This window comes from Onychostoma macrolepis, chromosome 02, assembly GCF_012432095.1.
Source record: "Onychostoma macrolepis isolate SWU-2019 chromosome 02, ASM1243209v1, whole genome shotgun sequence".
In the NCBI taxonomy this organism is placed as follows: Eukaryota; Metazoa; Chordata; class Actinopteri; order Cypriniformes; family Cyprinidae; genus Onychostoma; species Onychostoma macrolepis.
In genome coordinates, this window is record NC_081156.1 from 28,553,557 (window position 1) to 28,581,554 (window position 27,998).

The 27,998-nt window shown below is 35.3% G+C and overlaps 2 protein-coding genes across 2 annotated transcripts; both read left to right on the forward strand.

Moving 5' to 3' along the window:
- The first annotated feature begins 227 nt into the window (after window positions 1-227).
- LOC131527728 (uncharacterized) lies at window positions 228-2,939 on the forward strand. The gene is made up of 2 exons (XM_058757018.1): window positions 228-253; window positions 734-2,939. The coding sequence occupies exon 2, from the start codon at window positions 742-744 to the stop codon at window positions 2,542-2,544; it is 1,803 nt and encodes a 600-aa protein (XP_058613001.1). The 5' UTR covers window positions 228-253; window positions 734-741; the 3' UTR covers window positions 2,545-2,939.
- An 18,013-nt stretch (window positions 2,940-20,952) lies between these two features.
- Window positions 20,953-27,852, forward strand: LOC131528897 (uncharacterized). The gene is made up of 2 exons (XM_058758360.1): window positions 20,953-20,974; window positions 25,521-27,852. Exon 2 carries the CDS (start codon window positions 25,530-25,532, stop codon window positions 27,345-27,347), a length of 1,818 nt encoding a protein of 605 aa, XP_058614343.1. The 5' UTR covers window positions 20,953-20,974; window positions 25,521-25,529; the 3' UTR covers window positions 27,348-27,852.
- The last annotated feature ends 146 nt before the right edge of the window (window positions 27,853-27,998 follow it).

Below are 27,998 nucleotides of genomic sequence, written 5' to 3' on the forward strand. Positions count from 1 at the left end.
TTTTTCTTTGCTTATTATGTCTGATAATTTAAGCACTGGCATGTAAGTAGGCTACACTTAAAAGAAAACTTTATTTGTGGCCAAATTGTTCCATTATGGTAAAAATGACGCTACAACTGAAGGACAGTCTTACAGGCTGTACTGTGCGGACACATCCTGTCTGTAAAGTACAGCCTCCTCCAAACTGTATAAATAATCATCTGAGAGATGTGAAGGATGCAGAGGCTCTTCCACTGAGGACCGTCAATCTGAGGTAAGATTAGTTTAAATTTCAGTCTGTTGAATATTATAGATGTCTTCAAAGAGTTTAAATACATTCAGATTATAAATTATGAATTACATTTACTAAATTGATTGAAATGTTAATTTGATATTTAATACAAAATATGAAATTTACATCAAACTAAAGTTATTAACCTATTGAATATATTGCCAATGATAGATAGCAGGGTTAATGTGTTCTTGAAATAAAAAAAAAAATTAAAGTTAAAGGTTGTGTGTGTAATTTTTTTGGATGATAAAATATTTTCTCCCATCTTTAAGTGGCTCTGTGGCACTTTCGATGCATTGATCTGTTTTTTGATGAGTTTCCCAATTGGCGCTCAATAGAAATGCCTAAATTAAATATTCTAATATTATGAAACATTATACTCTAATATTATTAATATTCAAATATTACTCCAATTATTTATGGCTTATGTGTTTGATATGTAGTATTTTTGTTTTGATTAAGATTTTGCCATGGGTGCCATGAGACTCTGCTTCCTGCTCTTCTGCCTCGTCTTGGCGAGCGTCTCTTCTTTGAGAAAACTTAACGATATAAATGACTTGAAAAATCTTACATATGCAAAGTCTGCACCACGTCATGGACTCCAGTTATTGTTCTGGTTTGCCCAAAAAGTTGTGACTGTTGATCAGAACAACATTCTCATCCTTGATTCCAACTTCGATCCTAGTAGAGGTGACTTTGGATTCCATCATTATGGCAACAGAGAGGACATTCTCCCCTCATTGAGCTCTTGGCAGAGTTACTATTCGGTTGGCAATTTAAAATCTCCTGGAGCCAATGCATTGCCAGCCTATGTGCGGAAGTATTACAGAAACACCAATGTGGCAGAAAGAAACATGGACAGGCTCATTATCTCTGTGAAACAGAATAAGCCAAACAAGATACTCTGCGTGTTTATTACGGCATACGACCTTCACAAGAACGACTTTAATCCTGCTGACACTTATGAGATCGATCCTGCTCTGCTCTTTCAGATTGGAGACCCTTATAACTGCACTGTTGATGAGAGCAATATTTCTGGTACTTACACAATATCACGCAATCGAGAAGACAAGGAATATGACAGATGCCTTCAGTTTCTGACAGAGACAGGATACAGCAGCAATGACTGCAAACACAGTCATATCAGCCGCAGAAAGAAACGCTCGCCCTATTTGCAATGTAATGCATATGAAGGAATTAAACTAGAGATAAAAGCAACTACAGAAGGTTTCTCAAAACTCCTTTGGGAGATACCTGCTAAAATGATGGAAAATTCCAAGTACGTATACATCGAAATTTGCCAAAACACTCGTTCCAGTGAAACTAATGAAGTTCATACACAAGTCAGGAAACAGTTGAATATTTATGAACCGTCTGGGGCTATAGATACGTCTGTCTCCATGAATGCTGGTCTCCAACCTCGACTGCGACTGTACCCATCACTTTTTGATTTTCAGTTTACTAATCCATACATTTGGTATGGACCAGAGTTTGATGGAGCTAATAGAGTGATCCCCACAAGAATAAAGGGGTTTGACGCTAGTCTGCAGCTCCACACTGAAGACGGAAAAGCCTGCGCTCGACTCTACATCAAGAAAACCTTCAGCAACTGGAAAGATGTTCTTTACTACTCATGGGTGGCGTTTTACAAGAGTTCACAAGATAAAAATGATGACTATTCAACATATCAGTATGCTGCTAAGTTTGCAAAGATTGAAAACTCTATCACACACAGTTATGATATTTATCAGTATAATTCCAGTTTAGCTATTGCTCCTGGAGTTCAAATCCGTTTTCTGCTGGACAAAAAATATGACACAGTTTTAGCACAGACTACACCCTGGGAGGGTGTTGAAGCAGTGACAATATTACCATCATATTGTGGCACACCGAGTCCTAGTCTTCAGCCTAAAATCTCATCAAACATGCCAGAATTCTTTTATGGACCAGAGTATGATAATGTTGGTCTGCAGCTCTACACTGAAGACAGTAAAGCTTGTGCTCGACTTTATATCAAGAAGACCTTCGCGGACTGGAAAGATACTTTCTACTACTCATGGGTGGGGTTTTACACTAGTTCACAAGATAAAAATGATGGCTATTACACGTATCACTATGTTGTGAAGTTTGAAAAGATGGCAGTTGCTAATGAGAATTATGATATTTATCAGTACAAATCCAAACTGGCTATTGCGCCCGGAGTGCAGATCCGTTTACTGAAAGACAAAAGTTCTGAAAATGTATTAGTGAAAACTGAGCCCTGGAAGAACTGAGCCCATCAGCCTATGGCAATCCATTAAAGCTTTAAAGTAGGATAATGTCAAACTAACAGTAAAAATTCCTTTTAACTTTGACTTTAGCGAGTCTTTACATATATACATATATATGTATATATATATATATATATATATATATATCAGCATCAATCTGTTGTCCATGTCTTGATAAGAATGATTATTGACACTGTTCTAACAAGTCATGCACTGTTAATTACTGATCTCTCTAACACTTATATCTTGATAATTATTCTAGAATCTAGATAAGATAAACTCTTGTTACCAATAATCTTGAAAACTGAATTTAATTATAATGTACAATATGCAATAGCCTTGCTCTGTTTGTTGTATACTTTTTTGTTACAACATTAAAATGCATCTGATGAAAGTGAGTTAAGTCTGTGTCCTTTTTAGATATTCCTATGAACAATAAAATGCCAAAAAATACATCTTTAAAAAAGATATTCAGATAGACAGAAGAGGAAAACCAAAACTGAATAATGGCGGTAGTGATTTAAAAAAAATCTTTTTATTGTATTATTCTGTCTTTCTTTGGGAAATTTTGGGAAATGTCACATGTTTTAGAAGTGATTAATGTATACAGTTTTACTAATTATAAAATCTGATGGCCAAAACAATTACACACACACACAAACAAGCTGAAAAAAAGCTGAATTTTCAGCATCATTACTCCAGTCTTCAGTGTCACATGATCCTTCATAAATCATTCTAATATGCTGATTTAAAATCAGTGTTGGAAACCGTTTTGCTGCTTCATATTTTTTTGGGGACCGGTGATTTTTTTTTTTTTGGATTCTCTGATTAATAGTTAAATAGAACAGTATTTATTTTAAAAAAAGAAATTTTGTGTTACATTATACAATATTATTCAAAAGTTTGGGGTCAGTACATTTTTTTCTTTCTTTTCTTTTTTTTTTTTTTTTTTAAAGAAATTAATAGTTTTATTCAGGAGGGATGTGTTAAATGAATAAAAAGTCATAGTAAAGACTTATACTCGTAGAAAAGATTTCTGTTTTGAACAAATGCTGCTCTTTTCATCAAAGAATCAAAGAAAAAAGTATCACGTTCCAAAAAAAAACAATATGAAGCAGCACAACAGTTTCAACACTCATAATAAATCAGCATATTAGAATGATTTCTGAAGACTGAAGTAATGATGCTGAAAATTCAGCGTTGTGTCACAAAAATTAATTATATTTTAAAGTGTATTAAAATAGGAAACCAATTGCAATAAGATTTCACAATATTAAGAAGAGACTTACTTAAAAATCTTACTGATCCCAAACTTTTGAGCAGTGTATACAGTATATATATATATATATATATATATATATATATATACATAAATTATATAATATATAGTTAATAAATTATATATATATATATATATATAATTTATTAACTATATATTATATAATTTATGTATATTATTTATTATATATATTTTTGTATTTACTTTCATTACCCTTTCCCACTGATGGTCATAAATATGGTAACAAATATGCACATTCAGTTAAAGAAGAGCTGGAAAAAAGTAAAATGATATTGACAGAAGTTTATTAATTTACTATATTTTTACTGTAACATTTTTTTATTTTTTTATTTACTGTAACAAAACAACTACCAGCTCCTCGACGGTCAGTTTGGACACTGACCCTTCACTTTGCTGATTATGTTTAGTTTAACCTACTAAAAATAAACTAAATAGGGCAAGATGGGGCAAGTTTTCTCCTCTTGACCATTTATGGCACAAAATTTCACTTCAGCTCTTTTGATGAATGGCTATGCTATTTTTATTTTGTCATTTCATCTGAATATCAACATTTGTAAGATTTAGTTAGTTGAAAGAGTTTTGCGGTTAATTGATTGTTTGTTGATTTACTTGATATCAGAGTTTTTTGTATCTATTTGTTAATGAGAGATTTGTGGATAGTAAGGTCCATTTTACCCTTCTTTTTCATATTTTACATTTTGTGCTATTGCAACTAAATGAGCAAATGTTTTTATTTCCTCTGATAACAAATTGGCTACATCTTCATCCTGTACATGCAGCTTATATCTAAATATGTTACAATTTAAAAGTAAATCTTGTTCTTAAGGGGAGAATCTTCCCCCATCTTACCTTAAAACCGCACTCTAAAAAATGCTGGGTGAAATATGGACGAACCCAGCGATTGGGTTGTTTATACCCAGCTGTTGGGTTACTGTCCAGAAGGCTGGGTTAAACATTTAACCCAACTGTTAGTTGAAAACAACCCAGCATGTGTTCTGTCCAATATTCACCCAGCACTGGGTTGTTTTTAACCCAGCATTTTTTAGAGTGCATAACTCATTAAAATGTACAAAAATTATGATGTGTTAGCACACCCTGCCATTGACAAGTTATTATAAATATCAGTACGCTGTGTATTTTGAGGGGAGCAAGAATTCTGATATCAGCACAAACCCATTTGGCCACTGCATCCAGAGTACACAGCTGTTTCCTGATGGACAAAGGTTACGACAATGGCCCTAGAGTAGTGTTTAAAAACTCCTCATTAATAAATCAAATAGGACATTTTTTAACATTTGGGACAGTGATGAATGGATTGAGGCACGGGCCTAGCAGACACAACTCAGGCAACTAGACCAGAAGGTGGGCCCTCTCATGCCATGCGTCCATTTTTTTCCATTTTAAAAAAAAAATCTTAACTGATTTTAAAACCGTGATAGACCAGACATAATGACAGTTTCAACCGATCTTCAGCATTTTAATCCTCTAAACCATAGACTGTGTCAAACTCAGTTCCTGGCTAGCCCTACAGAGTTTAGATGGGTTTAGAGTTTGACACCCCTGCTCTAAACACACACACTAGATGATTTGACCGGACCACAAGAAGACCACACTCTTGTTGATTGTAGGAACGATTTCACAGTGACATGAGATCTCATGGAGACTCGCAAGATTAAATGTGACTAGAGATGAAAAGCACATTGAGGACAATCGATGTTGTCAGCTGGCTCATGCGCGCATTCTGTTTCTGTGGTTCTGTCAGTGAAAAACAAAGTATAAAGAAAAGAATATAGGTGATATTCCTTCAGTACTCCACTTTCGTGGCATGTTTGTGGCTACCAAGTCTCAGATATTGAAGCACCCAACATCCAGTTGGTGACGCTTACTCGCTCTAATTGGCTATTGGGTATCATGTCAGAGGCAGCCCGATCAAGAGTAGTAAATATCAAATTGTTATTGGGATTGTTATCGACTATTGCGAGAAATACATTTTTAAAAATATATTTTGAATGCATTAATCGCTATAGAAATCGTAATTAATTCGATTCTTAGCATTTTAAATCGATTACTATAGACGAAATCGATAATTCACGATTCAAAAATCCATGTTTCAAAATCGATGCATGTGCATAGTCAGGGTTTGTAATCGTTGCATCGAGAAAAGGAGTGAATCCTTACGCCCCTATTCATTACTCTAAGATTTTAACATAATGCGCATTAGTGACATCTGGTGGTCAGACTTGTTTTCTCCACCATATTTAACAAATCATCGCGGAGCAGAGGATGGTTTGAAAAAGCGTGTGGCCAAACAAAGCTTAAAAGAGTGGAATCAATCTGGGATCAATACAGTTCTACCTAATCTGACCTAATGTCATTTAAATTAATTTCTAAACTAGCCACCAGATCCAGTCACCAGATCAGATAGCCATCGGAACAAGACCATGGGAACCAGATGAGTCCTCTGCACAATCTGACTTTGCTGCAGCATGGAACAACCTGCTGGTTCGCCTGGCCAGAGGAGAACTGGCCGCAACGACTGAGCCTGGTTTCTCCCAAGGTTTTTTTCTCCATTTTGTCACCGATGGAGTTTTGGTTCCTTGCTGCTGTCGCCTTTGGCTTGCTTAGTTGGGGACACTTAATTTCTAGCAGTATCGTCTACTTGACTGCACAGATAATATTTGTACTGAACTGAGCTGGATGATGACATCACTGAATTCATCGATGAACTGCCTTTAACTGAAAATTGAGTGTTCACTATTGTCCTTTTGCATTACTGACACACTATTTTTCTATTTAATACTGTAAAGCTGCTTTGACACAATCTGTATTATTATGTTAAAAGCGCTCTATAAATAAAGGTGACTTGACTCGTGTTTTGTGTAGGCTTTTCAACCGATTCTCATATTCAATAATAATATAAAATGTACAAGTATGCCTAGTTAAAAGTAATTGACGTGAGTAGCTAAATAAAATATTTTGGATGAGCTGTTCGGGGTCGTTGTAATGAACTTGTGATGCAAAACCCTAAACACAAGAAAGCAAAAGTTAAGCACAACACAACAACACAGCTGTCATGGTTTACAGTAATTAAAAATAGTTCACACTTGTCTCTACATATGTAAATACAAAATATAAGCCAGTTCAAATTGCACAGATGGCACGGCCGCATCCATCAATCTGAGAGGTAGAGGAAAAGTATGTATAATAATTGGAGTAAGAGGAGGATGAGGAAGAGCAAGACCAAGAACAGCCATTTCAGAATAAATCAGAGCTAACATGATAGACCATGTTCTTGTGGCAGGACAAAGAGTTCAACTGTTCAGGACAAACAAGGGACACATGAACAACTATCACTAAACAAAAAAACACAGCTGTAGATCATTCAGGTAACAACACAGTATTACAGTTTTTATCGATTGCGAAAACACTATAACCAGGCTTTTGAACTAAAATTTCAAAACCATGGGCCAGTTGCATAAACTTTTTAGACTAGTCTTAAAAAGTTAGTCACCTAATTTTTTTTCTACAAGACTGGTCATAACTTTTTAAATTAAGTTATGAAAAGGTAGATTGGTCTTATTTATATTGGAAAAGTAAGACTGATTGCCCCTTGGCAACTGCTAGTTGGTCAAACTAGTTCTTAAGATACAGCCTTAACATGGTGGCTAAATTTATGCAACTGGCCCCATAACGCCATTTTTAAAAAAAGCACACCCATTTTCCTAAACTATAAACACTATTCCCATGCTTTGACGCATGAGTCAGATTTGGTGAACTGTTACTGCAAAACTCACACAAATCCCTACATTTCTCAGTGCTTACATCGTGTGGTCATTTAGAAAGCACTAGCATTCAATATTGTTCACTCAAGTCAGCACAGTTTTAGCTCAATTAGCACACAATTGTGTTTCCAAGTGGAAACACTAGGAGTCAAAATTTATCACACACCAATCATAACCTTTGATGGATAGATAAAAGGGCCAGATAGACATGAAGAAAGAGGTCGAGGACATCAGAGTGTAAGAGGACCCAGGTGAAAAAGAAATATATTTAAATTGTGCTTTTTCAGACACACTTAATATATTTATATTATGCTATACTAAGTGCATATTAAATGCATTATTTTGAAACAACTTTAAGTATATTAAGTGTATTTCAAGATATGTTTAAGTTCAATTTTAATCTATTTGTAATATATTTAATATATTGAAATTGTGTTAAATTGGAACAACTTTAAGTATATTTACTGCAATTTAAGTGTATTTCTTAAAATACATTTAAAATGTACTTTTAATACTTCATGAACTACAGGTAGAATATATTTGAAGCATTGTTTTAATGTGCTTCAAGTACATTTCAATTGTATTTCAGCTCATTAGAAATGCATTAGCATTACACTACTAGTATATTATATTAATTAGTATTATATTTCTCAGTATATACACACACATACACTGATATCTAGAAAACTTTAATGTATTACATATTGTGTACATTACAAATATTCATACAGTATTCATAAGTACATTATTAAATTCATACATTCATAAGTACATTAAAAAAAGTACAGCAGCATATATACTTTGGTGAAAAACAAAAAACATACTATTAAATGTATTAAAAATGTACTTGAAATGTTTATAGTATATTTGTATTACTACAAACATACTCAAGTACATTTTAAAACATTATACAAAAATATTATAATAAATAAAAAGAAAAGAAAAAGACAAATGCTATGGAAAAGCTATCTTATCCATTTGTAGAACATTTCATTTATACCTGTATTACTGAAAAGTTAAGAATTTTACATCAATGAATAAATAAAAATTACATTGCAATTTTCTGAAGAAAAAAAAAACAAAAATTTACAGAAAAACTAAGTGCAGAAGTGAATAGATGTGTGTGGAAAGACTGAAGATGATAAAGTTCAAGCAACAGTATAGGGAGGGATGGAGGGGGTTTTGGAGGTGGACAAGGAGATGGTGTAGGGATGGTGAGAGGCAAAGGTGCGGGATGATGGCAGGATGTGGTGAAGGGATGGTGATGGGAGGATGACAATGATGCCCTGGCGGCTTAGATGGAGTTTGGCACATGGCACAGACCCAGAGCATCCCAGTGCTGACAATACACGGCGGAGTCGAGGGTGGGAGGAGCCAAGATGTAGATGGTGTGGCTGCCGACATCTGGGGTCCGACTGATGGAGACAGAGCTGGTGGATCCGAAGGCGCAGACGAAGGGCCGATGGAGCTGAGCGTCGTCGCAGGTTCCAGAGACCTGGGCACAGCCTAGTCGTCCTGGCATACGATATTTTGCACAAGTGCCTTGCAGCTTTAGAAAAAAACAAAACAGGAACAAAATTAGATAATGGATTTTTACATGAATGACTGAAAGGAAGCACAAATTAGCCACCTGGAATGGACACACTGCTAACATTTTTCTTCCAAGATTGACCGAATCATCCTCCAATAGGCCTGATTCAAAAATCTCTATAACAGAGAAGGGGCGTAAATTTCATCTAACAGTAGGGGGGGACAATAAACAAAATTTCTCAAGAGCAATTTTTGAAGGGGACACAAATAATACAGCCAAAATTGTACTTGTAAGGATAGATATGTGTACTCAGCATGTGTACATAGCATGGGCCGTGTTTAAATATGAGTTCGGTTCATATGGTTCACCACGCTGAGGTCATATTATAATTATTATTTTGCGTCCTCCATAGTATTTTAGGTTTCGTCTGGAACCGAGTACGTCTCTTTAGAAATTCAACCACATTAAGCCCACTGATCTGCCACTAAACATCATATTGAGCAAAGCCCAACACATCAGTAGGTCTACAATATTAGCCTATCAGTTCACACACAGGCTTATCGCCGTGTTAGTTGCAGTGGGTGACATGCTACGGTATTAAACTTGTTAACCTTATAATCGCTCATAAAAAATACAACGGATATCATAATTTTTTTGTCATGACAAATTTATTAATGATCCAGCATCATCTGTATTAAATAGAAATAATCATTTCACCCGATGTTTAAAGAGAATAAAATAGCGCTTACACATAATTAACTGTTACTGAGGAAATTTGCTCTCTCCCACCGGACTCCTGTGTGTGTGTGTATCGGTAAAGAAGGAAAGCAGGCAGTGGACCAAACCATTGTGAGGCAAAGGAGGGGGGAATTAAAACATTTCTGAACTTAAGACGCTTTTTTGCGTTTATTTTGTTTTACTACTCACACAATTATTTGAAGTATATGTCCATTATATTATTTTCAGTACACAGAGTCACTTGTAATGATATTTTTAGGGGGGACAACCCTCAGATAGGGGGGGTCCTGTCCCCCCCGGGATTTACGCCTATGTAACTGTCAGTCCTCTGTCGTGTGTGTCATGTGTTCCCGCCTCTTGTGTCCATATTTGGTCTTGTTCCTGTCTATTATTTTGAAGTATCTCCTCCTCTGCGTGTTCCTCGTTCCTCCCTGCTGTGTGCACCGTGACAGTAACAGAGGTGATACGATATTAAAATATACTTCCTATTCCTTTGCTTGTCTCTGCACTCAGATTTCAGTTTGTCTTCTATAGCAGCTGATCTGAAAAACAACAAATGTTAATATTTCTCACACGCACAAAAAAGGCAAATGATGATTGGTGATTTGTTTTCTATTTAAGAATGACAGAACAATGTACCTGGTCGGAAATATAGTCAAAAACCTTCCCAGCCTCAGCAGTTTCAGATGTACTGTATGCTCTTACAAGCAGCCCTTCTTACAATTTAATCTTTGTTCTTATCTGTAATGAGAAATATATATTAGAAAAAGTCGACAAGGTTGTCAAGCTTGAACAAATATAAACACCAATCAACCAACACTACCACAGCTGGGTGATCAGCTCAAGACAAAGTAACTGTATGTTCATAATCATGGTTTTTCAAAGATCATTAACCTCATTACAATGAAGCCAAATTGTTCAGAAAATCAGAAATAAATACACTTCATGTTGCAAATAAAAACTGTTAATGTTGTACATGTTATAATGAATAATTTAATTTTTTTTTTTCTGCCAATGCATTTGTCAAAAACACGACTGGTACAGACAAATAACGTTAATTAAATGCAGATCTTACCTGAAGTCACAGTCGCCAGACGCCATACACGCTTGCAGAAGCTGGTAAAAATAAGAACATGCCGCTATATTTTCTAATGAATTCCATAGTTCCCCCAAAACAATTTTAATTATGTCATCACACACCCTTAAGATGCTCCAAACCATCTAAGACTTTCGTTCATCTTCGAAAGAAAAGCGGAGATATTTTAATGAAATCTGAGAGATTTATGTTCCTCCGATGAAAAGATTAATTAAACATGTTCACGTTTCAAAAAGTTAATCGCAAAAAAACATAACCAAAGTAATCCATATGAATTGCCTGGTTTCCTCCAAGCGCCCTAAAGAGACATGATCACTCGATATAATACTGTTTAAATTTAGACTTATATGCGCATTCAAGGGACATTTGCACGCACATCATATCTGATTTACGAAGCTCTCTGCTGCGAGCTCATTATCACACTAACCAATCAGAGCCGTTCAATGGTTCTGGAACCAATCAGGTTTAGTCTGTGTTGTTTGAATTTAAACACAAATATAAGTTTTTTTTTTTTTTTTTCCCAGATATGTTGAAATCCTCGTGGGAATTTCAGAAATATATATTAGAAAATAAAGGCATCAAGCTTGAACAAATTTATAAACACCTAGCTTATAACAATTAATGTATCATACTGAACAACAGCCTAATCAACCAAAGTAGCATAACCCATATTACAGTTTTTCTCGATTGCTAACACACTATAACGGATTCATTTGGCCCATTTTTCCAAACCATACATACAGTTCTCAAAACAAAGACATGTTTCTCAAAACTTTTAACACATTTCACCTGTTTGCACACACATTCCAATTTGCTCAGTGTTTTCTGCAAAACTCTACACAAAAACACCATTTTGCACAGGTTTAACCATGTTCTCATTTAGAAAACACAAACACACAATATAATTAACTCAAGCATCAAAAAAATGAACACGAACAGCACGTTTATCCATGTGTGAACATTCAGTAGCAAAACTGATGACACACGTCAGAATCTCAGGATGATATGCACAGGAGCACAGGCGATTATGTGTTTTGGAAAATGAATCATGGTAGTGGGAGACAAAGAGGAATAGGAGGAGAAAAGAAAAAAATAAGGGGATGAGGTCAAAGGTTGTTTGTTCCTGATGAAATACAAAGCACTATAGTTGACCATGTTCTTCTGCATGGACTGACCATGAGGAAAGATGGCCTACAGGCTCATCTACAAGGTTTCAATACTACTGAAACATACAATATAATTACAGTACATAGCAGCAGTACTTCAGATGAGAGAAATTTCATTATTCTATGTATAGTAAATACAGTTTTTCTTGATTGCCAAGAGACATTTCTTGAAAGCTGCTCTCCTTTTCTCTAAACTGAACACAAAACCCAATTTTCAAGCTACATTCACAAAACCTCAGACTCTTCTTGCAAAACCAAACTTTCACCTCAAAACAGTTCAATCTGTGCTCAAAACTGAACCATGTTGTCAAATCGTGCCCCGAGTCAATCAAAATTAAAAACACTACGGAACACTCACTAAACACTACGTAGAAAAATAGAAAACACAATGCTCAGGACATGAAGCTGGAGAAATAAATGTTTATTGTTCACTGTAGGCTAAATGCATGTTGCAAAATAAAAAAAACCTGTGCATTTAGCACTTGTACAAAAAGACAAAACAAATCTTGTGCATTTACACGTAGCACTTGTAAAAACAAACAGAATTCTTATGCGTTTGCCACTTGTGTACAGTAAGCCCATGTAAAAATAAAGTACAAAAATATACAAATAAGTGCATTACTCAGCCACAGCATCATGTCTCCGTACTGGGTCAGGCCACAGGACTTCATCCACATCACAGGCCACATTTTGTCTGGCCAGGCAACGGGGGAAAAAAACCCTGGCATGCCGTATCCAGGCTTGGCATGCCTCCACACCTATGTCACCACAGGCAAGTCCCATGGCTTGCAGGAGATTTACCCTGGTGTAAGGTTGGCGTTCATATACCTTCCACCACCATGAGGAGAAGAATTCCTCAATGGGGTTTAGGAAAGGGGAGTACGGTGGAAGGCAAAGATTGATAAAACCTTGGTTCATATTGAACCACTCTCTAACCTGGAGGACTCTGTGAAAACTCACATTGTCCCAAACAACAACATAGATGGGATGCTCATCCTGCTGCCCTAACAGAGCATCTCGCATGTGATTGAGGAAATTGAGGAGCTGGTGAGTGTTGTAGGGCCCCAGGTTGGCATGATGGTGGACAACCCCATGATTGCTGATGGCAGCGCATAATGTGACATTGCCACCACGCTGCCCAGGAACACCAACAATGGCCCGATGGCCAATCACATTATGGCCTCTCCTTCTCCTTTTGGTGAGATTAAACCCAGCTTCATCCATGTACATGTATTCATGGGGTCTTTCCATTGCATCCAGTTCAAAAACCCTCTGTAGAAATAGATATAGTTTTGTGTCGGAAAAGTGATACGGAAAAAGTGATTTATGCCACTATAGTAAATCGCTACTTAGAGTAATCAACATTGAATGTGTCTGGATATATGCCAACCTGTACATACTGGAATCTTTGCTCTTTGACTCTGTCTGAGTTGCAATCAAAGGGCACTCTGTATAGCCGTTTCATGCGCAGTCTGTTGCGCTTGAGGACACGATCAACAGTAGAGAGGCTGACACTGTTGATACCCTCAATTTACATGGTCCTCAATGATCTTCTGCTGAATTTCACTCAGTTTAATGGCATTGTTCTCATGGACCATATCAACAATTAGGGTCTCTTGGTGTGGGGAGAACATACCTGTCCTCCCACCCCCATGTGGCAGTCTTTCAATTCTACAAAAAGAGAACATGGAGTTACAAAAAATATACATGGAATACTAGGCCTACAAACAGTTAGACCAACCCTCCATTACAATACTACAGTACATTGGTACAGTGATGTACTGAAACATATTTACTTACAGTATACTGTGGTACAGTATATAGTATGTCATACAGTAATTGCTGTCAACATTTACATACTGTACTATAATGTCAAAAAAAGGTAATTACCTGTTCTCTTCTCTAAATCTTCGGATTATGGTGGACACAGTGAATCTACTGATGTTTGGTTGTACCCTTTGTCCAGCCTCCCTCATGCTCATACCATGGACAAGAACATGGTCAATCACAGTAGCTCTGATTTCATCAGATATTACTGTTCTTTGTCTTCGCTGACCACCTCAACCTCCTCTCACACGAACTCTTCCTCTCAGATTTCTATCCATTGTAGGGCCTCACAAACCAGTGCTCTCTAACCTGGCTTACTGTATATGTTCCCTCACATCATTAGCCACAAGTGTGATCAATTTTGAGTTGTTGTGTTCAAGTGGTGACACCTGTGCTTTAATTGTGTTTGACTTTTGTCACCTGTGCTCACCATTATGCAGCACGGGTGCATCACAATGAAAATGTGTTGGCAAGTTGTGTCTAAACAGGTGAAAAGTGCTTATGGTTTTGCCAAAAGAGTGATTGATTTAATCAGTGGGTTCAGGCAACTGAGCATTTGGTTCAGACAATAGGGTTTAGTGTTTTAGCAATTGAGAAAAACTGTAATGTAGCACATGTTGTACACCCTCAAACTCATTACAGTACTGTTGAAATGATTTGTAGCCAAGTGGTCCTTACATCTACTCTATTTTTGCAGAACTGAGAGACGACTGTCCAGGGAAGAATATATATATGTGTGTGTGTGTGTGTGTGTGTGTGTGACCCTGGATCACAAAACCAGTCTTAAGTGTCAATTTTTCGAAATTGAGATTTATACATCATCTGAAAGCTGAATAAATAAGCTTTCCATTGATGTATGGTTTATTAGGATAGGACAACATTTGGCCAACTATAGGACAACTATTTGAAAATATGGAATTTGAGGGTGTAAAAAAATCAAAATATTGAGAAAATCACCTTTAAAGTTGTCCAAATGAATTCAATGCATAATGCTAATCAAAAACAACATTTTGATATATTTACAGTAGTAAATTTACAAAATATCTTCATGGAATATGATCTTTATTTAATATACTAATGATTTTTGGCATAAAAGAAAAATCTATAATTTTGACCCATACAGTGTATTTTTGGCTATTGCTACAAATAGCGACTTAAGACTGGTTTTGTGGTCCAGGGTCACATATATAAATATATATATATATATATATATATAAACCTGTTTTTGGTATATTTCCCAAACTTAGGTGTGTTTTCTCTTGGGTTAGGTGTGTGTGTTTTGTAAATTGTAAAATGTTTACTATATACAGTAAACTTATTGTAACTACATGCACTGAACACTATGTTCTCCATTTTTTGATGTAGTGTCTAATGAACAATCTGTAGTGTGTATTTTATTAACTAATATGTGTATGATTTGAAAGCTTTGTTTGATTTTGAGTACAGGTGACATGGTTTTGAAGTGACAGCTCGATTTTGCCAGAAGAGTCAGGGGTTCTGTGAAATTAGTTTGAAGATTTGGATTTGTGTTTTGAGAAAATTAGTGATGGTTTTGAGAAATGTGTTTTAGCAATTCGGAAAAACTGTTAGGGATAAGGAGCTGGTGACTAGACAAAGGCCTCATAAATCATTCAGTGAAGAGTATTTTTACATGCTCAACCTTGTTTTTATGAAAAAGGAACACAAGTTCCTTTTTCATAAAAACAAGGATGTCAGACATTTTTTTTTTTATGAAACTGCTGACAGCTCACCAGTCTGGACCTGTCACCCTGCAGATCATCTCACCCATTACAGCTATTTAACATCTGGGGGAAAGCTAGAACTGTATTGTGTTTGAACTAAGTTGCTGTCCCATGTGCCCTTTTTGACATTAAAAACAATGAGATAAACTACTGTTGCAGAACCTTTGCTCGAAGATTCACTGTATCACAATCCCCAGTGAACAAAAATAATGCAATAAAACAGAGGAAATGACATTAAAGGTCATGGCTGTTTGCAAACATGATGACTTTGGCAGCTTTCATGAATCATGAATGCCGTATGTTCAGGGTAAAGAGTTCCTCATCTTCAGTCCTAAATTCTGTTATAACCTACAAACCTGTTTCAGGCTTTTTCAATAAAGGAAACATCAGTACAAGTCTCTGAAGTTAGTAAAGCTTGTGCTCAGCTTTATTAAGAAGACCAGACCTTCAATATTTGGAAAGAAGCTTTTACTGGGTGGGTTTTTACAGAAGTTTACAAGATGTCAACCATTATTTCACATCTAAATAACAGTGGAACAAAGTAACATTCATCCACCATAACAATCCAGTCTATTCCTCTTTGGAGTGATGACAAGTTTCCCCAGACTAAAGAGTCTCTCTACTGGGGCACTGGATGGAGTGGCTGTATTATATCTGAATGAAATTTTCTTTATCAGTGCAAATCCATTTAGAGAGTCTATCTCTTGTGCTCCTGATTTGAAATAATCTGTGACTTGACTTTCAGCGGTAGAAGAGGTGTCATCCTCATCCTCAAAGGAAAAGAACTCATCCTCTATGGCTGAGTCTCTGCTAAGGTGGTGTGTTGATGTGCTGGTAACTGCTTGCTGGTCTTGGTCTAGGACAAGTTTCTGGCACTCTGCCAGCAGACTTGCCCGAAGCAAATGTAGTTTAAACTTGGGCAGGGTCACAGCAGCTAAGACAACATCCTTGCTTTCCAGCACCTCTGCAAATTTGGTTTTGATTGCCTGAAATGATAAGCCTAAAATAAAAATATAATTTTCCAAACATCCAAATAAATAAAATGCAATTCTTGAGTGACTGGTTAAAGATATTTAAATGAATTAAAGGTGTTACCGTGACAACTGCCTCTGAAAGGTCAACTAGGATTTGCAGGCCATTCTTCAGTTCCAAAGTCTTGAAAATCAAAGTCTCCAGTGTGGGTAGGAGCGTACCATGGAAACAGTTGTCTTCTCCCTGAGAAATGCAGGGACCGTTGAACAAAGCCTGTAAATTTTGGGGTAGCGCTTCTGTATATCGCTTTTTTTTGTGGTTTTGACAGTAACCACTTCTCAACATCAGTACATGAAACAAGGTTTAAACTGTGTGCAGCACATCTCTGATGTGGCGGCAAAGTGATCATCATCACCACTGTTTTGAAATACATCATTAATGTCCTTAAAGTCACCACATCCTTGTCATCCTCAGAGTCCTCCTCCTCGACTGGCTGGTATCTTTTGAAGGCCTTGACAAATTTAGAGCCATTATTCGTGACAGTTATTATAATTTTATGGGATATGCCATAGGATGAGTGAATGTTCTCAAGCTCAATTGCAATCATGTCATGAGTATGACGACCCTTGAATCTTCTGCATGCTAGTGCTGCTTTCCCTCGCTGTTTGGATTTATCCATTGCGTAGTGACGTCAAAATAGCCTTTATTACAGTATGTGCTGTCCAAATATTGGCTGTTGTAGAGATATATTCTATGTGTTCAAAGGTATTTTTGAGTTCGGCATTCATTCTGTCATACTCGACGTCTATGTACTTTGAAGAAGTCTTTTTGCACTGCGGGCTTTGCCCCTCTCAGGCAGGTATTTTCACAATGATAGCCCGGAAAGAATCTGATTCAACTGTCCACAACGCCAACATGCCCTCAACTATATATCTAGATATTATTTTGTTTAATTCTGTCTGAGTGATAAGAATTGTCGGTGGAGAAATATTTAATTTTAGTTGCTTTGATGTCGTGGCTCACGTTATCACCTGCATTCTTAGCCACTAATTTTGTGGTGACGTGTGACAATGTTAGGTGCTTCTTTAGATTATAATTGCTTGCCACCGACGTGGAGAGACTCTTTCTTCCTGGGCATAAGCTGCATGTTACATAAACATTCTTGCCTTTTACCTCAACGAGGGAAAAGTAGTGCTTATACGAGTTTGCAGAAGCTACCTTTGAACTCGTTGGACTTGCCATCGCTCTCACTTCCTCCTGGTCGTTGGTGTGTGCGACTGTGTGCATGTGCTTGTGTGTGAACACCTGCACTACTCTGCCTCTGGTTGGCAAAAGATGGAAATTTACTCCATCTAAGCCAATCATCATCAGCCAGATGAAAACCGCTTCAATGAGCTCAATTATAGTAACACCGCATTTTTATTGTCAGTAACGATGACGGCATTGTAATGGGGGAAACAGTAATTAGTTTGATTACTCGTTACTGAAGAAAATAACGCTGTTATTCCCATCACTGATAATCACTGATCCTCCACCAAATTTCATAGTGGGTGCGAGACACTGTGGCTTGTAGGCCTCTCTATGTCTCTGTCTAACTATTACATGTCCAGGTGTTGAGCAAAGCTGAAAACTGGACACATCAGGGAAGATGACCTTACTTCAGTCCTCTACACTCCAATCTGTATGGTATTTTGCAAACCTCAGCCTGGAACTTCTTTGCTTCTCATTGATAAAGGGATTTTTTTCTAGCTTTGCACAACTTCAGCTCTCAAACATCCTTGCGTGCACTTCAACTCAGCTGCTGTTTGCCATTCTTTTTGTATGTAATCTGATGTCATCCTACAGTTGTTGAAGGACATTTGAATGAGTTGGAGCTCATCCCGGTCAGTGGAGAGTCATTTCTGCCCTCTGCTGGTCTGTAGCTTTGTTGTCCCCAATGTCTGGCTTGACCTTGTTCTTATGAACTGCTATCTTTGAAATTTTAAGGATGGAACCAACCTGACACATACTATATCCCTGTGACAGTAAAGCCAGAATTGAACCCTTATTACAAGCACTGTTTTTACCATCCATCTTTCCCTATTGCAAAAGGATAGTGATGATTTATATTTTTCCTTGTTAAATATGATTTGGTTGACGTGATCACCTAACATGAGTTCAACAGATTGGGGATGGCTCCATCTCCTCCCTCCTCCATGAAACCTTGCCACCGGCCACGGTCACTCACTCACTCACTTTATATATATATATATATATATATAATTTTTACCATATATATACAGTATATAGATAGATAGATAAATAGATAGATATACATACATACATACATACATACACTGAGAACACAGCACTGTCATGTCTTCCACTACACCTGCTCCTATTTCCAGATCCCTCCAGAGGATCAATAAGATGAGGCTGTTGGCGTGTATCTAGCACAGCATTCACGATTTAACACGTTAACAACACATTAGTGTGATACCCACACTGAAAGATTGTTAAATGTTTTTAAATGGGTCAGATGGTATATTTTTCTTTCGGTAGTATATGTTTGGTGCATATATATATATATATATATATATATATATATATGAAGAGTTCAGATGCAAAAGCCTCTAAGTGCCATTCGAAATTTTCTTCGAAAATGAAAATAATCTGTTCATTGCCATCAAAGTGAAAATACTGAACCTACACATAGGAGCTTGATGTCACCCTCATGTCGTTTTAAACCTGGTAACCAAGCGGTTTCAGTTCCCAAAATAAAATGGAGGTCAAAGGAAAAAGAAACTATGTTTCACGGAAGAAATACGTATTTCTTCTGTGATATAAGTAAAATATTTCTTCCGTGAAACATAGTTTCTTTTTCCTTTGACTTCCATTTTATTTTGGGAACTGAAACCGCTTGGTTACCAACATTCTTAAAATTAATTTACTCACCCTCATATCATTTTTAACCTGTATGACTTTTATTTCTTCAGTGAAACATATAATTTCTTTTTCCTTTTGACTTCAACTGTATTAGACTACAATAATGGAAATCAATGGGAACTGTTTGTTTACTGACATTCTTAAAATTAATTAACTCGATCATGTCATTTTAAACATTGTTTAAACTTTATTTCTTCTGTGAAACATATTAGTTTCTTTACCCTTTGAATTCCATTGTATTACAATACAATGGGAACAAACTGTTTGGTTATCAACATTCTTAACAAAGTCCCTTTAAGACATTCTAAGGCAGGGATCCTCAGATCTGGCCCACGAGATCCACTTTCCTGCAGAGTTTAGCTCCAACCCTGATCAAACTCCCCTACCTGTGATTCTCTAATGATCTTGATCGCGGAGACGGAGAGCAAGCGGTGCTCATGCACCCAAAATCCTGCCGCTTCCATAAGCACGGCTCTTTGTAGCAGGCAATTTGCAATTAAAAAAAGGAAAAATAAATAAATAAATAATAATAATACAATGAACAGCACGTCACAAGATCAGTTGTCTTTTTCATTATAAGATCTCTCAGTACTTATAGTTACCTTTGATAGTACAATTCGCAGAATATATTATTTTGAATATATTTCTTTTTCAAAAGTAATATCAACTTTCGAGAGTTGAACAACTATCAAGGTATAAAAACAGTCATGGATCATCCAAGTAATGACACACAATATTAAGATTCAGGGGTATGCAAACTTTTAAGTGCAGACGTTTTAATAAATTCAGTTATTATTTTGTCTTGTGGAGTAAGCTATGATGTGTAAACATCTGCTATGTGAAATAACTTATTTAGCACAGTACTAAATAAAAAAATAACATGCAATTTTCATGATTCCTCCTATTTTGTTAAAATGATTAACATTTTGTATATTCTGCAAGGTATGTGTGAACTTATGAGCAGTCCTGTACGGGCAATTTTGTCTCTGTGGACTAAAAAATTACAGTATGATGAACTACTTGAGAAATGACGCAATCAAAAATAAAATTGTGATAGTAAAAGTGATAGTTGCCTTGAGTTTTCTTTGCTTTCTTCACATATCATGTCCGATATTTCAAACTTTTCTCTGATATGTTGTCTCTATAGCAAACAAGTACACTTAAAAGAAAACTTCATTGGAGGAAAATTGATCATTATGTTGAAAATTAGGCTAGAACTGAAGGACTGTCTTACATGCTGTCCTTTGCAGACACACCCTGTCTGTAAAGTACAGCCTCCTCCAAACTGTATAAATAATCATCTGAGAGATGTGAAGGATGCAGAGGCTCTTCCACTGAGGACCTTCAATCTGAGGTAAGATGAATTTCAATTTAAGTCTGTAGAATATTATATATGTCTTCAAAGAGTTTAAATGCATTCAGTTTTGATAAAAATGATCAAGAATTTACTGAGTTTACGGAGTACTAATTTTACAAAATAGAAAATTTACATCAAACAAAAGTCAATCAATGATAGAATGTGCTAATGTGGTCTTGACATTTAATGACCCCCTGTGGTAGAAATTAAGTTTTTAATGTTGTTTATATGCAGAGCTGGGTAGTTTACTTACAAATTGTAATCCGTTACTGATTCCAAATTACAGCACAAAAATTGTAGTCAGTAACGTAATCCATTACATTACACATTTTAGGTCATATAATCAGATTACTTTTAGATTACATTTGACCTAACTCGTTTATCACATTGATTTAAACAAGATAGCCTAATCTTGTACCATAATGATGTAAAAATACAAAGACTGAGAAAATATATTCCTTTCATTGTAATTAACAACATGAAGTGCATTAAACATTATATTACATCAAGGTTTCCCCAAACTGGGGTTAGTAAAGGACCTGCAGGGGGTTTGAGAGTTTAATGAAAGGCAAAAATATAATTAAATCATAAAAGTGTAGTGTTAAAATAAATCATTTTAAAATAACAATCAAAATAATTCACTTACTAAAAAAGAAGAAATATTTTATGTTTACCTGCGCACCACATGACCATTAACCAATGTCAGAGAACCATGAACATGCAAATGTGATACTTAAAATATTTATTTTAAAATCTCAGGGGTACTTAAAGGGGTCATTGATTTCACTTTTTTAACTTTAGTTAGTGTGCAATGTTGCTGTTTGAGCACAAACAACATCTGCAAAGTTATGACGCTCAAAGTTCAATGCAAAGGGAGATATTGTCTTTTAAAGTAAATATATTAGGTGAAAGTTGACAAAGTTCAGATGACAAAAAGTTTGAGAAAAAACGAGAATTTGTGCATTTTAATGAGTCTGAAAGACAAAAGCCTTTCAATAATACATAATATTACGTGGTTAAATAACCTACTGAGTGATAATTCAAATAAAAATGAATGTGTTCATCAGTAGTTGATGCAATGTTGAAACACTTCTTAAACCTGAAATGATATTTGTAAATCCAGTGGTCAAATCCTCTGTTGCCACTTGACTAATGACAAGTCTATGTGTGAATGTCCACAAAACTGAAAGACTTTCTGAGTGTATATAAGCGGTAGACTATTTTAGAAAGGAAAATTTAAAAGATAAAAAAGAGGAATTAGAGAGAATCAGTAAATTATAAATAATGCATTGCTATTGTGTGAATAATATGTTATCATGTAATCAATAAAAAAGTAACTGTAGTCTGATTACGAGTATTTTAAAATGTAATTTACTCTAATTACAAGTACTTAATTTTTGGAATCTGATTACGTAATCTAGATTACACGTAATCAGTTACTACCCAGCTCTGTTTATGTGCGATTTTTAATATGCTTTAAGACAAACCAGCACATTAATCAATCAACACCATTGCTGAGCATTTTCTTCATAAAACCAAAGACAGAGCTTGTCCAACTACCCACGCATCACTGATAAAAGTGATTTTGTGGTGAGGAAAATACTACAGAAAATCAAATAATAAATAATTTAGTTCAGGCAAGAATTTAAACAAAAGAGTAAATTCAATATTAGTACTCAATTTAAGCTTGTAGAATTTAAAGTTTGAACTTATAAGTATATTTTACTTGGAATTGTTTGTTATTTTTACAAATATTGTTTAAATATCACCATCATGATCCCATTGTTCCCATCATGCACTTGGGCATGAGTAATTAATAAGGTAATTTTTGTTTTTTGCTGTTTACACTGTTTTATGGTTGCTTTTGTTGTTAGGTTAAGTAACTTGCTGTTTTGTGACATCTGGAGTTCATTTTTTACTCAAAATGACCCATTCATACTCAAACACTATTCACTGATTTTCACCGTCATTGTGTATCATGTGCCAAGTATTCAGGTCTCTGTGTTCATTCAGTTAATAATTATATTGAGTCAACATATTACCTTAAAATGAATAACGAGCAGTTGACTTGCTTACATACGTGCTTGTAACTTAACCACATGCTTTATAGGCATTTTTTTTTCAGTGCTATGTTGTTTGAGTAAAGTTTACAAACCGTGACTGAGTGAGATGTACTTGAGTATTGTAGGGTAAACTTAAAATAATTAAGTAGATTTACTCATCAAACTCTACCTGGCCACGTTAAATTTACTTATTTCCTTTTACTAATTTTAGATAACTTGTTTAAGTAGATTTGACTTAATTCCTTATTTAAATTTTACTTTAAAAATATGCGTGCAAAAACTTGCAAAAGAAAAATTAAGTAAATTTAACTTCTTATTTTTTCAGTGTGTGGTCTTTGCACTTGACCACTAGTCTGCTTAGGCTACATGATGTATTTCTATATTTAGCCCAAGAGTTTAAGTGGCTGTGAAGACCACAAGTGTGTAGAACTTTTTCATTACCTAAATGTTGTGTGTGTGAGAGAGAGTGTGTGTGTGCATGTGTGTGTGTTTGTGATGGTAATTTTAGTTACATTGTTCTGCCATTAGATGGCGACAAGAGACTGTTTTACGAGTCAGCAGTAAAAACTTTTAAACTGAAAAATACTAAAGTGCAGTTTTGAACGAGGAAATTATTTTTTCTTTCAAAACCAGCTTATGTAGCCAACAAATGCACAGAGCAGCGCTGTCATCAGGAATCATCCTTAACATATGAAAGGATAGTACGAGCCAATTGGGCATTCAAACTAGTTTTATTGTGTGATTGAGATTGATCTGAAGAATGGATGCTAATTCACACCTATTCTTCACCTTATTTCTTAATTCTTTTGCAGTTAGCATATGTCTTTTCTTCTGTACCCTTTTTTTGTCACCCTATTAACCCAGTGAATATTTCACTGTCCAGTGGTCTCACCTTTTGCAATTTCTAATATTGCATTAGTATTGCATCCTTCTCGTGGGCATTTAATAATTTTCAAATTAAAAGAGAGTTAAATCTCTCTTTTGGCCCATTTTACCTATAAACATATCTTATCTTATCTTATCTTATCTTATCTTATCTTATCTTATCTTATCTTATCTTATCTTATCTTATCCATCCTTCAGGACAAATTTAGGCAAAATCATTTTGTTTAGTTTTTTTTAAAATAGTTTCCTTAATCTGAGCATTCAAGACACACACACACCCACAAAAAAAGCCGGTAACACTTTACAATAAGGTTCATTAGTTAAACATTAGTTCATGTATTAACTAACATGAACTAACCATGAGCAATACATTTGTTACTGTATTTACTAATCTTTGCTAACAGTTAATAAAAATACAGATGTTCATTGTTAGTTCATGTTAGTTCACAGTGCATTAACTAATGTTAACAAGATTTTAATAATGTATTAGTAAATGTTGAAATTAACATTAACAAAGATTAATAAACGCTGTATAAGTGCAGTTTATTATTAGTTAATGTTAACTAATGTAGTTAACTAATGAACCTTATTGTAAAGTGTTACCAAAAAGCCATTGAGTACTACAGCCAAATAGTGGCATTGAAATGTTTGATATTTTTATACTATCATATGTAACCAGATGACACCAAAGTCACCAAATTTTTAGGTTTTGGCTGCACTGCAATGATATTTTTTTACTGAATTAAAAGAAATATTAAATATAACATTAAAAAAAGCATATTTTACATAAAGATCCTTCTGGACAAATTTGGGCTTTTTTTTTTTTTTTTTTAGTTTCCTAAATCTAAGCGGTTCAAGACTTGGCTACTTTTTCTGTTTGCCACCTGAACACACAAAAAATAGAGGGCTTGATTCAACAAAGAAACAAAGTGTTTAAAAAAAAAAAACATCCTAAATTTCTATTTAAGTTACCAAATTATAAGCATCAGAGTTGCCAGATTTTTAGGTTTTGGCTGTCTGAACTTACTGGAATTTTTTTTTTTTTTTATGAGGTAAAAGAAATATGAATTTATTATTACTTCACAATAATTACGTACACACTGTATATGTAGTATCTAATTATTATTAAAGTTACACATTTTGTGAGATCTTGCAAAAAGTCGAGTGTTGCACATTTTATTTACTGCTGTGAGTTTTAAGGGATACAATGATTGATTTTAGGGGGACTTTAAAATTAATTTAAGTTAAATGTTATGTGTGTAATTTTTTGAATGATAAAACTGTAAGCAGCCACTACTTTCCCAAAAAGCATACACTGAGCGGCTCCGTTGCACTTTTAAAGCACTACTCTATTTTTTAAAAGTGACAGTCCACTGGTACGCCACAAAAACTCCACAAAAATGTACTACCATAATAAAGATCTATATATTGTTTAGTATAATCATTAAAATAGCAGATATTTTTTCTGTTCAGTTTTTAAAAATATTAATATTAAAATCTTAAATTAAACATTTTTCCATCATTAAATTGCCAGCTTATTATTCAATTCTATGTACAACTTATATGTTTGATTAACAGAGTTTTGTTTGTTGAAGGTTTTTGCCATGGGTGCCACGAGACTCTACTTCCTGCTCTTCAGCCTCTACTCAGCGCATGCCTCTTCTTTGAGAAAACTTAACGATATTGACAACCTGAAAAATGCTGATTATGGCAATTCTCCTCCACATCATGGACTCCAGTTATTGTTCTGGTTTGCACAAAAAGTCCTGGATGTCGATGAAAACAATAGTCTTATGCTTGATTCGAATTTTGATCCTCATAGAGGAGATTTTGGATTCCAACTGTATGAAAATAGAGAGGGTGTTCTCCCCTCATTGAGCTCATTGAGACAGAGCTACTATTCGGTTGGCAATCTAAGTTATCCTGCAGCCAATGCATTGCCATCCTATGTGCGGAGGTATTATAAGAACACCAATGTGCCAGAAAGAAACATGGACAGGCTCATTGTCTCTGTGGATGAAAACAGGCCAAACAGGATGTTTAAGGTGTTCATTACAACACAGAACCAAGGCAAGAATGACTTTAATCCATCTGAGACATATGAAATTGATTCTGCACTGATTTTATTGATCAGACACACTCTTGATTGCAAATTACATGAAAAACCAAACAAAATATATTACACTTACAAAATATCACAATATACAGAAGACATGGAAGATGAGAGATGCAGCCAGTTTTTGAAACAAATAGGATATAACAGCATTGACTGTATACCCATCATCCATCGAAAGAAACGCTCACTCAATTCCAAATGTAATACATTTGAGGGAATAAAACTAGTGATAAAAGCAACGAAACAAGGTTCTGCAAAACTCACATGGAAGATGCCTGCTGACATAATGAGAAAAAAAAGATACGTTAACGTACACATTGATACTTGGCAAAACTCTCATTCCAGTGATAGAAATAAAAAGTTCACTCTTTATGACTTTTCTGGGGATTTAGAGACTTCTGTCTCACTGAATGCTGGTCTCCAACCCCGACTGCAACTTTTCAATTCTTTTGGTAAACTAGTCACTTGGTATGGACCAGAGTTTGATGGAGCTAATAGAGTGATCCCCACAAGAATAAAGGGGTTTGACGCTAGTCTGCAGCTCCACACTGTAGACGGAAAAGCCTGCGCTCGACTCTACATCAAGAAAACCTTCAGCAACTGGAAAGATGTTCTTTACTACTCATGGGTGGGGTTCTACAAAAGTTCGCAACATGAACATAATGACTATTTCACCTATCAGTATGCTGTGAACTTTGAAGAAGTTCAAGGTCATAACACAAAGAAGTATGAAATTTATCAGTACAAGTCAAATATGGCCATTGCTCCTGGCGTGCAAATCCGCTTGCTGATGAAGAAAAATTATAACAATATTTTAGCACATACTAGCTCCTGGGAGGATGATAAAGAAATGACGATATCACCATCAAAAATCTGCAAATCTATTCCTGGTCATAAGCCTGAACTGCCATTACCCTGGTCTGAGCCAGAATACTTTTATGGACCAGAGTTTTATGATGCCAACAAAGAGTTCCCTACTGCAATATCAGATTTTGATGCTAGTCTTCAGCTCTTTACTGAGGATGGTAAAGCTTGTGCTAAGCTGTACATCAAAAACACTTTCTGTGAATGGGAAGATGCCTTCTACTATTCATGGGTTGGGTTTTACAAAAGTTCAGAAGATGGAAATGGTGACTATTCCACCTATCAATATGCTGTGAAGTTTGAAAAGATCGAAGCCAAGAGCACAAAGGATTATGATATCTACCAGTATAAGTCAAAATTGGTCATTGCTCCTGGCGTTCAAATCCGCTTCCTGCTGGACAAATATTCTGACAAAGTTTTAGCAAAAACTAAACCCTGGTAGGGCGCTGAAGAGCCACAATATTACCATCAGATTGTGGCACACAGAATCTTGATCTTCAACCTGAATTCTAATTATTTTCACTGTGCTCTTTTAAAATATATAACACATATGAACTAACATTTGTAACAATCTGCTGCCAATATCCTGATATGCATGACAATTAACACATTGTTCTAATAAACATAGCATGTGTGGTTAATCAAAGATTTCTCTATGACATCTCAATTTGTTTTCAATAAAGGATTTATATTAATATAAAAAAGATAAAATTGTGTTAATCACATTCACATGTAAATCATAATAATCAAAATATACTAAGAAATACTGAATTTATATACAATGTATCCATAATATGAAATTGCTCAGCTCTGCTTGTTTTATACAAATTGCTATTAAAATCTATTACAATGCATTTGATGAAAGTGATCTGTGTCTGTCTTTTTGATATACAAAATTAGCAAACCAGAAGAAATTCATGTCATTCTAAATTTTGGGAACATTTATCACGTATTTTAAGGCTGATATATTTATACAATTTGTAAATCACAAAACCACTTTTATTTATGTATTTATTCATTTATTACTCTGTCGGGTGGAGACTGATGCTTTGTATGTGTGTGTATTATCTGTAGGAGATCAAAGTATCTGAGG

Excerpts from the sequence above, each read along its gene's own strand:
- LOC131527728 (XM_058757018.1), top strand. The coding sequence starts at position 742 with ATGGGTGCCATGAGACTCTGCTTCCTGCTCTTCTGCCTCGTCTTGGCG.
- LOC131528897 (XM_058758360.1), top strand. The coding sequence starts at position 25,530 with ATGGGTGCCACGAGACTCTACTTCCTGCTCTTCAGCCTCTACTCAGCG.